Here is a 17,675-nt window from a genome sequence, read left to right on the forward strand (position 1 = left end):
CATAGACATAGAGAGGTAAAACTGACACAGAATCTTTGAAGGTCACTTGTCTGAGAGACAATATATGCAATGCAATGCAAGTTAATATTGTTGTACAACATAAAATGGCTAAATGATTTCACCAAGCTTGGCTGGACTTTACAAGGATACAACATGACCTCCCTTGTCATGGAGGCATAACACTCTGTGGAGAATATCATCTGCTTTAAGGCAGGACCACCACAACTTGCTACTGGACACATAGTCAGAGAGATGATTTGTGGAAAGGTAGGCAAAAACATTGTCCGGCAAGATTGTAACTTCAAGGCCATCTTCTTTTTTCCTCAGAATTTTTACATCAACAATCTGAGCAAGAGAAAAAAGGCAACACTTTTTTAATATGTGGAAGACCACCACCTAAAATGCAATATTCCCAGGATAACAAGGTTTCTCAAAATGCAAGCAACTTAAAAGATAAAAGAAATAATCTCAACAATCAAAGTTAAAGTCTAGGAGCATTTATTTTATTTGGAATAACTTTTTATTGGGTTTTATAAACAAGGATCATAGGAATAATAATCAATATAAATAAATAAACCAGTTCTTATTTGAATATAACAAAAATAGCTTAATAAATCTGCAGCAATATCTACAACAAATAGTTCATTATTAATGGTCATTGTATAAGTTCTTGGTTTGTGAATTTCTTTTTTAAAAGGAGGTGGGGAACAGGATAGAATATAGTTGACAGATAACATTCATCATCACATCGCTAAATGCCTAATCAGCTGCCCTTCTGGTTGTGCTTAGATTAAGTAAGTGCAATAGTCATTTTTACTTAGATTATCAATGAAACAATATAAAGTGTTGGTATACTGATGAACACGGGAGGGGAGTTCAAAGTGAAGATAATAATTTATATTTAAATTTAAATCTAGACCAACCAGATCGAGCATTTATTCTGATGTGCAGAACACTTCAAGTTAGAATAAATGGTTTAAATCCAACAGAAATGCTCCATGTTTGCGTGAAGTAGTACTATAATTGGGACCCCATAGCACAGTCCTTCTTAAGATTCATGATCTGATAATCTGATCATTTTGTATGAAATAAAACCCGTTAGAAATATCATAAATTCCTGTCTTTGCTCCTAGCATCCTCAGGGGAATGTCAACAGGGAAAGGGAAGGGACATCTTTTAGAATAAATTACCCGTCCGGTTTCGTATGTTACTTCTCGCTTCTTTGAAGTATTTTTTTCTCCACCATCCTCAGCTTGTGCTTCATTTGTCAGCTTGAATGACAGCAGCAGTCTCTCCTGCTCAGGCTCACATTTTAAGACAATCACTTTGACCACCTGATTGGCAAAACAAAAGAATCTTCATATTGCAGGCATGTTCACTCTCACACTTCAAAAACAGGACCACCTGAATGTGTCCCCAGATATCCCTCTACTGCGTCCTATCTGGGTCCTAACCCATTTCCCTCCACTTTAGCTGGATACAAACGTGGAAGTTCTGTAACTTTCCACTGGCTTTATGCATCTCTCTGTGTTAAAGTAACAAATGTAAGTCATTTTACTAGTAGTTCAAAAACTTTTATTTATTTATTTTATCACTAAACAAATGTATGTGCATTAAAGATGCTATGCAAATCTGTTATGCAAATGTGTACAGCTATTAACTAAAAAAATTATATCAAGGACAATCAGACTTTTTTACTTTTACCCAGCTTTTACCTGGCCTGCATAAAATGTTTCTTGAGGAACAATTGAAGGTGCCCCGCCGAGCTCATTTTTGGGGACAAGGCCCTTTATGTCGTTGTAGAATTTCACAATGCAGCCAAACTCCCTAGCACAGGCAACAAAACCATGCGTGATCAAGCCTGGCTTTGCATCTTCGTAACTGGAAAGGGCAGGGAGTTTGGAATTGACAAGGGTTCTCTTAAGCGTCAGAGCGAGTTTCCTTGCTTCAGGATTGCAGGAAAGCACCTGGAGGAGAAGAAGAAACTGGAATTATGTATGCCAACTGGCAGGAAACTACAACTGAACCAAAATGAAGGAACGTCCAAAATGTCAGCTTGGAACTCATGGGATCAGTCCTAATACAGCTGGTACAACCCATCAGCTTAGAAAATAAGGGCTACGAAAGGTTAGGAGGTAGCTGTCAGAGACAGAGCTCATCCTGTAACAGGACCTGAATAACACTTCTTTAACTATTCAACTATTTAACTCTGATCTGCAAGCTAAATAGGCCACTACATGGGTCCTAATGTGGCTGACAATGTCATTTTCCCAAGGCACACTCACCTGCCCAACACTTGATGTCAGATGATATCAGGTGTGGGACAGGTAAAGACATATTTGTAAAGGAGCAATTCAGAGCCTTAAAGTGTGCTCTCGCTGTTCCTAGGCAAGCAGTGGAGTCAATCCCTTCTAAAGTTAGCAGCAATCATCTGATTGGTGCCGACTTCAAGCCCTGCTGGAAGAAGTTGCACTCAGAAGTTGCCTACCAAAAGCAGGGCTTGCAGTCTGTACTAAAGTCAAGGATGTCATTGCTGAAGTCAGTGCAAAGGAAGAAAGGATTGTAATTTTAGACTCTTAAAGGTCCTATTGTGGGATCCTCTCTTTAATTGGTAATGTTTATTACCTCACCTTTTTAAATATGTAGCAAGCCAGTTTGAATGCACTGGGGGCCTCTCCTGCTCATTTTGCTGAGTGGGGCCCCAGAATTTTGCCGTAAACTCCTGCCTAGACGGAAACACTGTCTATATCTCATCCTGTGGGCCTGTAATCCTACACACCTGCCAGCAAGTCCCACAGAACTCAGCGAGCCTGACTTCTGAGTAGGTAAAATAGAAATTATTAGAAATTATGAATACATGTCATTGTCCCCATTTTAGATTCACTACAACTCTGAATAAGCTAGATTGAGAGATAGTAACTAATCCAAGGATTACACAGTAAACACAATGGCTGAGAGGGATTCTGAACCTAGGTTTTGCACATCCAACCTAATGTTACCCACAGAACCACAGCAGCTCTCATTATAAAGGCAGATTATTGCATGGAGAAAGCCCCCTTGGTCTCTCCTTGCTAGAGAAATCGAAAAAAGCAGGGCAAAGCGGTCCCTTACAGAAAGTTCTTACCCGACACCGGACAGTGCTTCCCACACTGTATTTCTTCTCTGGCTGTTTCAGAAGCACATCTGCGAGATGCAGTCGGGGAACCAGGCCCTTGATGTGCTCAGTCACCTTTACTTGCATGCCAAAGGGCTTCAGAGCCAACACCGTGCCCTAAAGTCCAAAAGAACGAGGGATCAGAAAGCAAGAAAAACTAGTACAGAAAGAGGAGATGCCCTCCATCTAACTTTGAGGTAGTGAATGTGGGGCATTCCAAATGTTTGACTCCCAACTCCCATCAGCCTCAGCCAGCAAGACAAACAGTCAGAGGTGATGGGAGCTGCAGTCCAACAACTCCTTTGGGAGGAAGGTTGGGATATAAATTGGGCAGCCATCTGGAGGGCACCACATTGGCTACCCCAGCCCCTAAGTGTCCCTCTCCCCATAGCTGCTACTACAGCTTTACTTAAAAATCATCTTGAAGGGAAGAGAGACCTAGCTTTCAATAATTACATTTCCCCTTGAAGCTTATGTTTATTGTTTTATCATACAGTTTCACTGATGCTCATTATTTAAATATTTTTATGTAGACTGCCTGGCAAGGTTTGCCTAAAAATCAGCATATAAATATCTAAACAAAGCATGATTACACAGACTAAATGATAGGCAAGTCCATTGCACATAACTTTGTGGAATGTAGCAGAAACCAGACTGATTTCTGTACAATTATTGCAACTGCTTTGCTGGTATACAGTGAAATTAATAGTGTTCCATTAATGTCACACAGCAGGATTTAGGTTTAAAGAGGCATTAAGCACACAAGTCAGAAGGAAATACTTCCTGGACAAAATTGAACCAAAGCCCTCGTCTCAGGTTGGTTCAGCAAGATAAACAAGATTCCAAGGATATTTCTCTCTCTCCCTGAACTTACTTCCACCACCTGTCCAGGATGAATATCATGATATCTCAAGAATGGAGCCTCAATAATGTGTCTGCAAACAAAAAGAAAGGAAGTGAAAATTGATCTGTGTGGTGGAAGAGAAACAGATGAAAGAGTAAAGAGAACTGATTCCCCCCCCCAACTCTGATTCTTCCTCCTGCCCTTCTAAACAGGTCACCAAGTGAGCTTCATGGCCAAGTGGAGATATGAACCCTGGTCTCCCATGTCCTGGCCTGCCACTGTATACCATACTGGCTCTTTTTATATCTGTGCTGTCAGTATGAAACTTGGTATATATGATCTAAATGAGGTAGGGTATCATTGGGCTAAATATCATTCACATTGTGTGCCATGATCTAGATTGATACTGGCCTTGGTGTACATGGGGTGGGGTAATGGATGTGTCTGGACAGAAATTCATCAGATGCTAGAATGGACCTCAATAGAATTTCCTTTGTAACTGAAGGAGCAAAACATCACCTGAAGGCAGAAAGTTTGGGTGCCTATGGAACCAATTTTTAAAATGTGCAGATGCAATCCATTGCACAGGTGTGCATAATGTAGCCATCTCAGTTGTTCTGAAAGCAATGGGACTTATGTCCCAACTGAAATGTATTGATTATCTGTTAGGCATAAGGAAGTTCCATCTATGCATAGAATGGAGATATGCTTGAAACATGAGTATATAAAGACACTTCATAGATTGGTTCATTCAAATTGCACTCTAAAGCTTACTGTTTGAGAGACACCACCATCACATCATCCATTGGGCTGTAGTCAATAATTCGGCATTTATGCTTGCTTCCAGGCTTGAATGCTGCAGGTTTGAAAGATTTGGCAGTATCTGAAAGATGTTTTATCTGAAAGAGGTATAAAGATAGTGCAGAAAATGAAGATTAAATTATAAATCCAGACAGTTTTCTAGTTTAGGACTAACCCTGCTGTAATCCAGAAAGCAAAGCAAAGCCTAGATGCGGCATCTGTCTGATTCTACCTTCCAATATGAATCACAATGTGACTACAGAGGTTATGATCACAATGTAACCACAGATGTTATGATCGCATCTAACAAGGGCGAGCAAACAACAAAAGAATCTAGAAAAGCTCTTTGCTACCTTCAGACTCTGAGCTCTTCTCAATACTCCAGCACAAATTAAGACATCATATAACACATTCACAAACAGATGCCAAGACACATCTATGTATTGAATCGGTAACGGGCAAAAGTGCTGATGTACTGCTCTCCAAACATCAGCCATGATGGTTGAAAGGGTCTACCCTCCTACAATGTGCAATCAGCATTGAGTTACTTACATGTGCAAAAGCTAGGCAGCCACCATCCAGCTTGAAGATGGCACCAGTCTTTTTGAGAAAGGTCTCAACTGTGGAGTCTGGAACTACCCTGCCAATCTGATCACTAGACAGCTTGCCAAGTTGAGTACCAGGCTGGAGGAAAACTGGGCGCAGAGATAGGCGTATTGCCTTAGAGGTAGGATTGTTGAAGAGAATGCATGCTTTCACCTGGAGGGGAAAACACAAGGGGGGGGAGGTGTTAAGTTTGTAGGAAAAATAGGGAATGTGCTGAGAATGGGACTTTACTTCTCTTAAACATTCTAGCCTCCATGACTATGGCGAAACCATACAGAGATGCACCCGTTCAATTCATATCTTAACCAAGTCCCGCAGCACCACCTTAACACAATTTAAGACTTGCTATAAAATCACTTACCGTCTGACCTGGTGAGTAGTTTCTTGTTTTTGTAGAACTCATGTGCATGTAGTCCACAAGTCCAGAGAAGGAAGACAGAAAACTGAGAGAAATTCCAAAAGGAGTCACCTGGAAATATTCAAAAGGAAACAAAAATTGCCATGCAAGATGTAAAATTAAACAGAATTTCTCTGACAGATCTAGATGAATATTAAATGAAGATTGAGTTCTAATGTGGCTGTCATGAAATGTAAATGTGTTTTATGGTTTATATGGATTATATGCTTATATGTATACAATATTAATGATTCTTTTGCTAGTGGCTCCAAATTATGTCTTCTAGTGCTGTAAATCACTAGATTTAATAACATTTTAGGGTGGTAATCAACCAAGTCGTAGGACTTGGAGTAGACACATTGAAATTAATGAACCTAAGTCATGTCCATTAACTTCAATGGGGTAGCTTGACTGGGACTAATGTTGAATATCACCCCATAGAGATTTTAAAAAATCTAGGTTAAGCTAGAAGAAGGAAAAAAACCCTCATGTGGTTCAGACACAGGGTCATAGATGTTTCCAACAAACAGTCTCTATTTTTGCAATTATCCTTTTATTTTAACCAACCTCAGTAGTCAGACAGGAACAATTCAAAGCTGTGAAAAAGCGGATGCATCTTTCGTTTAAAATGCAGATGTGTTAGAGAATTTATTAATCTCACTGTACTCTTCCAAGAGAGAAGAAAATAAGATTAGTACACTAATTCATTTAAAAACAGCTTACCTCCTGAATCTGGGCTTTCACCACCAGCCCAGGTAGCAAATTGCCAAGGGACCAGTTTTGTTCTTCTGTGGCAATAGCTGCAGCAACCTCCGACTGATCAATGGCCATGCGGATTATCCTCCCACCATTCTTTACTTCTTCAATAAGGCAGTTGAAGTATTGGCCTATCTTCAGCTCAGTCCCTAAGAGACCAACACATGCAACTATCATCACTTATCAGCAAAGCTTTGACATTACCTTTCTATCAATATGGCCATTATTTCCTGGCACCAGCTACTTTTGAAATCCTTTCACATGTTCATCACATTAAAAGGCTTTTCATCCTAGACTGAAATACTCCACCTTGCATAGAAGGCTTCCTAAACAAGAGAAGTCAGGCAACAGCTGGCCGCTTATAAGTTACTGTACAATGATATGTACTCAAGAATCTCTCTCTCAAACACACACAGACACACACAGACACACACACAAACATTGGGCAGTAAATTCTGTCTCTGGTAACTCCCAAATCTAAGATTTTACAGTTCTCTAAACCACCCATTTGCTTCTCTCCCTGCCTTAAACCCAGTACTCCTAAGTATAGTTATACCTTTGTTGGCTGACTGCAGGTAGGTCTTGGCTTTCTGACGAGGCAGAAATGCTTTTGTTGCTTGGATGCCTATGTCAATAAGGTAGCCATGGTCTTCCACACTAGAGATGCAGCCAGAGAGCAGCTGTTTGGAGAAGAAGTGTAAGCTTAAAGGAAATTTTATCAGACTCCTTGTTGTTCCTCCCTCCTCAAGCACTCAAGTTTCCCTGAAAAGAAACAGGACTTTGGGCTTCCACAAACGAGACCTATACCCTTCACAGCAATATTAGGACAAGATATCAGCACCTGCTGAAATTCTATTCCCTGCATTCTTATAAAAGGCACAAGAACATTTTCCCATATCAAATCACAAAAAATTAACAGATGATATGTTTTGAGCTCATCTGATGATGCCCATTGCCAGGTTCCCAGGCTACTGAGGTTAGGGTATGTGATGATACCAGAGAGGTTCTTTTCCATGGAAGCCCCTCTCCAGGTCTGCATACCTGGCACCTACATGGATGACTTTCTGGCACCAAGTAAAGGCATTTTTATTTATCCAGACATCTTAATTCATCACACTGAGTTTTTATTACTGCTTCTTTCAATTGTTACTTTACATTTCAAAGCTATTTATCTGCTAAAGTGTTATTAATTGTTGTAGTTTTGTGCTTTTTATTTTGCTTTATTATATTTTATTTTTTGTAAGCTACATGACATAATTTTGAAAAGGCAGGCGTAAACAGATAATTCATATGTTTCATACCATGCCAGGTCTCAGAGTGGCAGCATTCAAAGCCTTGTTGACATCTTTGGGGTTGATTGTTAGCTGTATACTCTGACGACCTGTAGTAGTCTTCTCCACACCAACCACAGCACATCTGACCAGCATTCCTGGGGTAAAGAGATCTGAGAGAGAATTCAGATCCTGCAAAAAGATAGTTTAATGGATAAAGACTAAAATAAGGAACATATCAAAACAGCAACAGCAATATCTACTCACTGACTCTGAAACTTTGGCCAAACAATCTTCTGCCGTAAGCAATACAACTGAATTTTTGAACATGTTATGGAAGATGTTGATTACTGAAGGGGTTGCAATGCAGCCATTTAACTATTCAAAGCTTATTTCCTCCAAAATACAGATAGCACGCCAAAAGAAATTCATATTACTGGCTGTGTGGAGACCCAATGCAGGACTTCGGGGGCAGAGTCTAAAAGGGAACTAGCCAAAGGGAATTTCTAATATTTCTCTAAATTCTGCCCTTCTCCCTGAGGATTCTCATTTTCCTCTTCTTCAGACCTTTCATATGTTGTTTCCTTAACAGGGTTTCTTGGCTTTTTGGGTGGCATTTCGAGTGAGTGTGATTTGCCAGCAAAACAAGAGTCAGATAAGAAATTTTTCCCACTGCTATTCCCTCTGGCTAGGTTCCCTTTTAGACTCTGGCCCCAAAGTCCTGCACTGGGTCTCCACACTGACCCTGCAAGCTCCCTTCACCCAACCACAAGTCTAAAACCTCTGCCAGAATAGCTTCAAGTTCTCTTTTCAATTTATTACGGTGGCTTCACCTCATACACTGGGTTTTTCCACAACTACACCAATATGTCTTCACACCCAGGATAAGGTAATCATTTCCAGATTTACCTTTCCCCTCACGGTGTATTCATCCCACCTCTACCACCAATTTGTGGTGTTCGTACAAAGCCGCTGGTTGTTTCACAGACTATTGACCTGTACACCACTACTTTATTCTTCTGCTGCCACCAATTTTGTAGGGAGGAAACCCAGGGTTCCCCGGTGAAGTATTGCGTTTCAGTCAGGTAGAGTTAACAATGAAGATTAAAGTTTATTTCAAACACAAACAAGTTTTAAAATATATTTGAAACGCTGTCACTCTGTTGCCTCTCAGTCTTGTCCCTGTCTCTAACTCACTCTGATTCCTCTATCCCCCCCCCCAAAAAAAAGAACCAACCAAACTAACTGTCAAAACCTCTGGGCTGAGCCTCAAAATCAGGTAGGCTCTGCCTCTGGGCTTTCTTATTGGTCAACCTATTAACCCTTTCTCTCCCTCAATACAAACGTATCCCTAAAGAATGGGCAAACACCACATCAGCATATGTTGTTCCAGACTGGAATGGGATGTGTCAATCAAAATCTAGAAGTGTTTTTTAAAAAAAGATCTACCTTCTTTCCTTTTATTCAATTCCGAAGATATTAATTTCAATGCACATCCTCCCATTCTTGCAGTGTGCAAAACACTAAAGCAGGGCACTCCAGATGTTGGACTACAACTCACATCACCTCTAGCTGTAGCTGTTGGGGATGGCTAACAACATCTGGATGGCCTCAAGTTCCCCATCTTGGCACCAAAGCAAGTCAGGTGTTGTAAAGGCAGCTCTAAATGGTCTTCTACAATGTAGGCCTCTTCACAACAGAGGAGGAAACAGAGGAGGCAAGAGAATGCCCTGAACAGAAGAAACCTGCTGCTTGGTGGTACTTGCAGAACCCACCAAACAACTACGTAACGCACACGCACCTTGTCTTACCTCTAAGTGCTCATCTGTAGCCACCTGTTCATTCAGCATCTCATTGTAGGCATCACTTATACGTGTCACTTGCACAAATCCAGTGAGCCCATTGGGCAAGCTGATCACCAGCTCAAACTGATTAGACTCTTTCACGCATCCTAAGAGCAGTACCCCTGCAGTGAGGGACTGTTTAAAAAAAAAAAAAAGGACAGGTAATGAGCAACTTTCAGAAACACTTTTTTCTCCTGTGTTCTACACAACTAGACTGTCCCCCACAGGGGAAAAAGGTATAATGTTAATAAAAGCTGTAAGTCCCCTTTTTAACAAGACGTTAAAAAATCCAAAGAAAAGCGGAAGGGGAAAATTACATCATTGCCTTCTGCATGCTATGAATTATCTCTCAATACCACAATGATGTACAATCTCCTCCTGCCTCATATGCTACTATTTGAAATGGTACTAATTATTGTGTAGTTATTTGCCACAGTGCGAAAATAAGCCATAATACAAATTATAGACCAACCTCAACTGTTAGAAATTCAAAATGTTTAACACCGATTTTTACAACGGCTTTCTTCTCAATCTTGAGTTTTTTTGGCTTTGTTTCATCTTGATGGTTTTTCTTTCTTTTCTTGGTCACTTCTTCATGTTGCGTCTAGGACAGTAAAAAAAAGAAAGAAAGACATTTCAAGATTTTGAAAAGACAGTTGCTTCCCTAAAACAATAGTTTGGTTTTAGAGCTGCAAAGGGACCCATGAACGTAACCTGCAGGAAAGCATGTTTAAGAGAGTTTAATCTTAAGGAAGGCCTGGTCTGAAACTCAAAGGAGCAGTACAGATCTAAAATTAAACAAGAATGGAGATGCAGTGACGTTCCAGTGCTGGATTACAACTTCCATCATTTCTAACCAATGGCCATGATAGCTAGGGCTGGTGCGAGCTGGAGACCAACAACATCTTGAGATCTACAAGTTCCTACACTAACCCAGTTTAGTGTTATGGAAGCAAGTGAGCTCAAAATTGAGGCTGAAGTGCTTCACCTCCTCTCTCTTCCTCTGGCACACATCAAAGGAAAACATCTGAAGCATTCACTTCCAAGTTTAAACTAAACTGACCACAATTTGTTGCTATGCCCAAACCAGGCCAAACTCTGGCTTACTGAAATGAACCAAAATCAGAAGCTACAGTTTAATCGGCATGAAACTTGTTTATACAGCACAGGCATTTCTAGTCTATCCTGAGGAGTTCCCAGAACCACTTATTGTGTTATTCTTAAGAACAATGTCAGTGCATCAATCTGGGGCTATAGCACAGTGATAAAGCATATGCATTGAATGCTGAAGAATCTGGGCTGAATTCTTGGCAACTCCAGTTAAAATTGCTACAGGTAAGAGGGTTTGAGAAACACCTCTGTAAGCAGTTAGAGAATTGCTACCAAGCAGAATAGGCAATAATAAGCGACAAGATGAACCTATGATCTGACTTAGTGGAAGGCAACTTAATATGTTCACAATTTGCATACTTTGAATAAATTATCCTGCTCTACTGTTGACTGACTGGCCGCCTTTTCTTCTTGACTTTTCCTTTGTGGGCCACCTCGAGGGAAATTCTCTTCTACAGATGACATGGTTATCTTTCTGCAATGGAAGCAACAAAGTTATTTGCATATACAAATCGTGTTCAAAAGGGCAAAACCAACACAAACATTTTCTTACATGCAAAGAATGAGGACAGACTTTAAAATAACAGGAATAAAATATTTGTTGTGCTTTTGAAGATGATTCATTCTCTAAAACAAGAAAACACTCATGAGAGTATCATGACACCAAGAGCTCATAAATATTGTTAATCTATGATGTGCAAACACTGTACCACACCTACTCAAACTGAATGTCTACTTACAGATAGGTAGCCGTGTTGGTCTGCCATAGTCAAAACAAAATAAAAAAATTCCTTCCAGTAGCACCTTAAAGACCAACTAAGTTAGTATGCATGAAGCGTGCATGCACACGAAAGCTCATACCAAGAACTAACTTAGTTGGTCTTTAAGGTGCTACTGGAAGGAATTTTTTTATTTTGTTTTGAATGTCTACTGGTAGAGATGCAGAAATAAGCTAGTCCTTCTTTTGTTCTTAAGTAGCAAAGAGTTATTTCATGAACCAAGATCCTAAGTATTCAATGCCTACATAATTGGAGATCAATAAATTGTTTTTTCTATCATTAGCTCAGTTGGTTAGAGCGTGGCGCCAATAACACCAAGGTCACGGGTTTGATCCCTGCATGGGTGCATCCCAGGGGTTGGACTAGATGATCCTCAGGGTCCCTTCCAACTCTATGATTGGGTCCTCTTCCAAGTCTATGATTCTATCACTCAGCCAAGAAAACAACTCACCTGTTGATTTCTGGCCATTGTGCAGCTATTAGAGACCCAAAACCTTTGTATTTTAAAATATGACAAACTAAAAAGAGAGCATTTCACAAACAATATGCACTATTCTAAATGACTTTGCTTCATAGCCATACCAGGATTTTAATCATTTACTCCACATACACTCAGAAAAATCTAGCAATCTTTTGCTAGTTTTAAAATATAAACATTTTTAGATAGCTCAGAAGGCACAAAGTGGAAGCTGGGGCAGATAAGAGCACTATTTTCACTCTGTCTTTATGTCCATAAAGCAGCTTTCAATATTAAAAATAATAAAATAGCAAAAACAAATGGGTTAAATCAAGCCACACAGCCCCCCTTCCATGTCTTCTGTGAGAGATCCTGCAATCAGAAGAGCGGAGGCGCGTCACAGCAAGCACTCCGGCCGCGAACCCGCAAGGCACTCACACAGCCACGCTAGTTCTACACGTGCAACCCACCTTGCCGTATTTCTCAATCCCCAGCTCACTCGGACTCGGTCCTTAGGCCACCCTCCTTCCCGTCATTATCCCTCTTTTCCAGAGAGCTCAGCTTATGTACCTTTCCCCCACGCTTCTTCGACTCACTGGCACGCCTGGGGCATGAGAGCCGCCATCTGCTCCGTAACCCGGAAACGAATTCGAAGGGCAGCAAAGGGCAACCGGAAGTGGGCTTTACGGAAACCGGGCCGTGGTAGAACTCGCGGGACGGTTTATTAGTCGTCACAGAGCGCAAGGAATCCGGTAACTTTGACAAACACGCAAATTGCCCAATCACATCATACCTTTCTGAGGCAGTGCCGCCTTACTCCGTCAGGGCGGCGCGCCTCCCCCAATCAGAGGCAAGCGGAAAGGACGGCTGTTTGAGCGACGCCATCTTGCACGCGAAGGGCATTGAATGGTTGTTATCGGGAGGAGAAAGCGGGTAACAACTGCGGCGGGCGCTGACTTGGCTCGGCAGAAGGTTAATTTTGTTGGGGTGTTTTAGTAGCATCTGTAAAAAGGGTAGAGGCCCTGTTAGTGTCTTGTGACACACACATGCACCCTGGTAGAAGTAACCTTCAAAGAGTGCTATGGCAATTGAAATTCAGTTTAGTAAGCCAATAGCTACTGCATAGGTCCAAAGGGTCAGCATTTTTGTGCTGCTGTTTCCGACTGGGCCGAGGGATTTAGGCTGTCATTTTCTATTCTGTGTGTTGTCTTCAAAACTCGTTATGAATGTCATTGGTTGTATATAGAGTAATTTAGCGTTTGATACTCTTTATACGCAGGTTGCTGTTCATATGAAATAACTAAAGTTGGGTCAATGGTTGGTAATAGCTAGCCGAGGTCTAAAGGAGCTTCTATTATGTTGATTGAAAAATAATAAGCAGTTTGAACTGTTTAAAGGCTATTATTTCACTAGTAAACGATGATGCATAAAATAACTTTCTGGTTAGTGAAATATCCCAATGGAAATATGCAAAACGGAGTGGTTTCCTTTTCTGAAGTTCTGGTGTTATGCATAGCACCAGACTCTGGTTGGCTTTGCTTATGACTCTGTAGTGTCCCTGTATCAGCAAGAGCATGAGCCATCTCTTTCCTTGTTTTCCAGATTTGCAGTGTAAAATCAATCCACCTGTTGAGGAGATACCTGTGTTAATCACAGTTGAGAAACATTTGGTAAGTTGGTCTCCTATACTAGATCTAACTAGTATTCCTCAGTGAATTGATTTGAATGTTTCAGTGGTTGGTGCCTATTCCCTTCCACTTCTTGCTGAACAACAGTGATTGAAGGTCTGTTTGAAAGCGCTTGCTTTCTGCCCAGACTTATGCCTTTAGCTAAGACATTGATGGCCTGACTCCTTGGGGTGGGAAACTACAGTTGTTGGTCATTGACTCAACCATGTATAGGTGGTACAGGAGTTGTAGTCTGGAACGATAAGATAAATTTACTGCATGAAGTATTCTAATGTCAATTAAAACTATGGATTACATCATTCTTACAAATAGGACATGCAACTCTTATTAGGTTATCTATTATAATTATTATTATTATTACCCATGCATGTGAATAGTGGCAAATCCGTAACCTGCTCTATGGAGGCTCAGGTGGCTAAATAATTCGTTATTTACAAGCCCATTTTACGTTTCTTGAAGCATCGCTCTTAACTTCAGAAGTAACCATTATTGTTTGAAGGTCAGCACTGTAAAATATATTGGTATTAGATGTAGCAAACAATTCAGAATAACAGCTTTGAGTAGATCCTCCTATGTAGTTTTAGTAGCTAATGCTTTCATGCTCAAATGTAAATAATTGTAATGAAGTTGGTCTACTTTGGCTGGAAGATACTGTAGATTTTTTAAAAAAGATTAAGTACTAACTTCCTTTTTTAAAATCTAGGACTAATAGTGATGGCAGGACACGATGCTGGGTCACAACACCAATTCACAGGGTTTCATAAATACTTCAATACCTACACCATGACAGGCAGAAGAAATGTAAGTGTCCAGTTATAGAACTGCTAAGAAACAAAGAAGTTGATTCTCAAAAGTTCCTGAATTGATTTGGGAATGTGTGGGGTGGGAACCTCTGGCACACAGACCGAATTAGGCTTGGCAGGGATCCTAATTTGGTTTGCAAGGCTCTATTCCACAAACCACTTGCCCTGCCTCTGGTATCCTGTGGTGTGGCCTTCCCTTTGAAATGCGTTTCTAAGAAGTTTAAATGAAATCTCCTTGGAACACACTTCAGAAGGTGATGTCTTAGCACCCAAGGTGGTGTCACCTGACAACATTATTACATTAGGTGATTTGACAGGTGGACAGCCCTGCCTTCCTGTCAGATTTGGGCTTTAATAAACTCAGGTACTTTTAATAATCCATTTCTCTCTTTCCTGCACTTAAATAACAGAAAAACAACCCTTTGAAATGTGTTTTATCTGAGGAATAATATCCTTTTCTGTCTTTAGTATGTTATAGCTACATATACAACGATTGCAACTATTATCCTGTATTTTAAACTGAGGCCTAAGAAGCAAACTCCAGCCGTGACACAGAAATAAGATGGGTAAGTGTCTGCCATATTTTACTGATGCCAGTAGGGCTTAAAACCTCCAGAAATCCAGGTAAATCTCTGTATCTGTACATGAAATGTCAAATGCAAGTTTAGGATCTTAAGCACTTGTATTGTTATGAGTAAATCATTTCATAGGGCTTTAAGCAGATTACAACATGAATGAAGTTATTTCTTACCAGGAATGTTGTTATCATATGTTGCTGTCTCTCTAATTTCAACTTGAACATAGAAGGGCTTTCTTAAATGGCATAACAAAGTGTAGTGATCTTGAATTTGTGTAACACTCTGTTCTTCAGCTAATCAAAGACCAGGAGCAGATGCATAGTACCAGAATTTTGATACAGGATATGCAAGGTTAATTTGCTTGTTTTTGAAACCTGGGATGTTTGCCATGAGTTTAAATTTCATAGATGTCTTAATAGAGTTGGCTAAGGAAAAGTTGATAGTTCAGATAGCAGCAATTGCTCAGCATGTGCATTTTTATCCTATTTTATGTCACTCAGTTCTTCACTGAGTGGCATGGCAAGAGTATCTAAATGCAGAAATAAGGGGAAGTGGTTGCTTTCATATCCTCTTGACATCCAGTTGTGAGCATACCTTTAAGTTCTGCCCAGCTAAATAGCATGTTATTTCATGTCAGCAGTGTATCCCCATTTGTATGATCATATATCTGCTTAATAAGCCTTAAATGTGTGAGCCAGCAAACCAACCAGGAAGTCTTCTGTTAACTGTAATTTCCCATTTTGTATGAGCCAGGAAACTGGTTAATGGCTTCAGAACAAGCCAGTATATGAATTTTCCTGGTTTGGGCAAAATACTGCCACTGTGTGTAGAAGTTGTGCAAGATGTAGTAACTGAATGATGTTTATTTTTTTGACAGGTTGACATGTTGACACTGGACCACGCACGTAATATAACTAGAAGTTGATGTACACTTCAATAAATCATGAACAGTGATGAAGTTTGTCATCTGTACACATTGCCACTACAGAAGTGACGGTCCTACATATAAACAGCGTGCAGAGTTCTAGTGTGTACAATTCAGTTAAGGAGCCCTTTCAATCTGTGCTGAGAAATGATGGATACATCCTTAGGCATTACTGTATCTCTGGGATACACTGCATTCTGTTCCAAAAGTAAATTATGGCTTTCATTACAACCATTTGTGTTCCATTTGTAGTAAGAGAGGAACAAACATGATCCTATTTCCTGTGTCTTAAACATGTGGATGGTGCTGAGCAGAGTATGGCACTAATACTAAATGTTAATATAACCTGTTTAATCTACAGGCATTCGTCAACATACGGAATTCAATTATCTGGCAGGGCTGCTTTTACATTGAGGATAATGCTGAATGATAGGTGTTAAGACTACTTGACTGATCTTATTTCTGAGCAAATATGTGTCTGCACCACTCTGCACAGCCTTAATTCAACCCAAAGTGAAATGCAGATAGGTAATTGGGATCGTGGGTTGCATCCATTGTGGGATAACAAAGCTTTCACTTGCTTTTAACCAATTGTGGTTTATTATGTCCAAATGGAGACAAAATGGGCAGTCTTAACTATGGTTTATGAACTGGTTATTCACCAATCCATAGCAAAGATTAACTACTGTTTAGGCTTCAAATGTAACAGTACCTGTAATTAAATTGAAAGTAGAAAGGGAAGCTTCTAATCTTGCAGTCCTGCAGGAAGTGGCTTGCTTATTTATGTAATGCAAAAACATAATTTAGTGTTGAGACTCAAACCAGGCCTAAATTCCACCACTTTCTGCAGTTTGCCTCTTAGGAAACATTCTTTATGATGCTGCATATACCGTATTTTTTGCCCCATAGGATGCACTTTTTCCCCTCCAAAAATGAAGGGGAAATGTGTGTGCGTCCTATGGGGCGAATGCAGGCTTTTGCTGAAGCCTGGAGAGCGAGAGGCATCGGTGCGCACCAACCCCTCTCGCTCTCCAGGCTTCAGGAAGCTATCCACAAGCCTTGCAAGCCCGGTGGGAGTTCCTGCGGGCTCACAAGGCTTGCGGGCAGCAGCCTGCAGCCCCGGCGAGTGTCCACAAGCCTTGCGCGCCCGGCGGAAGGTACTGCCGAGCGCGCGAGGCTTGGGGCAGCAGCCTGCCGCCCGAAGCACGGTGAGCCCTCCGGAGGGCTCACCGTGCTTCGGGCGAGTGTCCGCAAGCCTTGCGCGCCCGGTGGGAGGTCCTGCCGGGCGCGCGAGGCTTGGGGCGGCAGCCTGAAGCACGTGGAGCCCTCCGGAGGGTGCCCCATGCTTCGGGCAGGTGTGCGCAAGGCTTGGGGCGGCAGCCGCGGCTGGGGGGGGGGGGAATAAATTTTTTTTATTCATTCCCCCCCCCCCAAAAAAACCGCAAGCTCCGGGGACAGCTGGGAGGCGCAGCGCGTCTTCCCGCTGTCCCCGGACCTGGTCTGAAGGCGGGCGGCGGGGAGAAGAGCGCTTCTCCCCGCTGCCGGCCCCACAAGCGCCTGGGGGGGGGGGAAATAATTTTTTTCCCCTTTATTCCCCCCCCCCCCAAAAAAAAAACTTGGTGCGTCTTATGGGCCAGTACGTCCTATGGGGCAAAAAATACG

At 41.3% G+C, this 17,675-nt stretch overlaps 2 protein-coding genes across 5 annotated transcripts in view; one reads left to right on the top strand and one right to left on the bottom strand.

Annotated features, from left to right (window-relative positions):
• PDCD11 (programmed cell death 11) overlaps nucleotides 1-12,712 on the bottom strand; it is a 28,404-nt gene extending 15,692 nt beyond the window's left edge. The window contains exons 1-15 of one of the 2 annotated variants that reach the window (XM_079976553.1): nucleotides 12,590-12,712; nucleotides 11,144-11,258; nucleotides 10,146-10,277; nucleotides 9,641-9,808; nucleotides 7,860-8,021; nucleotides 7,115-7,238; nucleotides 6,526-6,707; nucleotides 5,767-5,874; nucleotides 5,352-5,558; nucleotides 4,773-4,897; nucleotides 4,029-4,089; nucleotides 3,125-3,271; nucleotides 1,716-1,967; nucleotides 1,191-1,334; nucleotides 151-345 (exon numbers count right to left, since the gene is read on the bottom strand). In XM_079976553.1, the coding sequence (XP_079832679.1) occupies nucleotides 151-345; nucleotides 1,191-1,334; nucleotides 1,716-1,967; nucleotides 3,125-3,271; nucleotides 4,029-4,089; nucleotides 4,773-4,897; nucleotides 5,352-5,558; nucleotides 5,767-5,874; nucleotides 6,526-6,707; nucleotides 7,115-7,238; nucleotides 7,860-8,021; nucleotides 9,641-9,808; nucleotides 10,146-10,277; nucleotides 11,144-11,248 (2,112 nt within the window). In that variant the 5' untranslated portion in view covers nucleotides 11,249-11,258; nucleotides 12,590-12,712. Of the gene's footprint in view, nucleotides 1-150; nucleotides 346-1,190; nucleotides 1,335-1,715; nucleotides 1,968-3,124; nucleotides 3,272-4,028; nucleotides 4,090-4,772; nucleotides 4,898-5,351; nucleotides 5,559-5,766; nucleotides 5,875-6,525; nucleotides 6,708-7,114; nucleotides 7,239-7,859; nucleotides 8,022-9,640; nucleotides 9,809-10,145; nucleotides 10,278-11,143; nucleotides 11,259-12,489 lie in introns of both variants that reach the window. The other variant, XM_079976552.1, reaches the window with a different exon arrangement.
• A 36-nt stretch (nucleotides 12,713-12,748) lies between these two features.
• Nucleotides 12,749-16,244, top strand: ATP5MK (ATP synthase membrane subunit k). Of its 3 annotated transcripts, none has more exons than XM_079976557.1 (5): nucleotides 12,749-12,771; nucleotides 13,622-13,689; nucleotides 14,411-14,508; nucleotides 14,979-15,076; nucleotides 15,966-16,244. In XM_079976557.1, exons 3-4 carry the CDS (start codon nucleotides 14,422-14,424, stop codon nucleotides 15,069-15,071), a joined length of 180 nt encoding a protein of 59 aa, XP_079832683.1. In that variant the 5' UTR covers nucleotides 12,749-12,771; nucleotides 13,622-13,689; nucleotides 14,411-14,421; the 3' UTR covers nucleotides 15,072-15,076; nucleotides 15,966-16,244. The 3 variants fall into 3 exon arrangements, with proteins under 3 accessions (XP_079832683.1, XP_079832681.1, XP_079832682.1); XM_079976555.1 differs by lacking the exon at nucleotides 12,749-12,771 and adding an exon at nucleotides 12,823-12,952; XM_079976556.1 differs by lacking the exon at nucleotides 12,749-12,771 and adding an exon at nucleotides 12,904-12,991.
• Nucleotides 16,245-17,675: the final 1,431 nt, after the last annotated feature.

This window comes from Podarcis cretensis (genome assembly GCF_951804945.1).
Source record: "Podarcis cretensis genome assembly, chromosome: 5".
Taxonomy (NCBI): domain Eukaryota; kingdom Metazoa; phylum Chordata; class Lepidosauria; order Squamata; family Lacertidae; genus Podarcis; species Podarcis cretensis.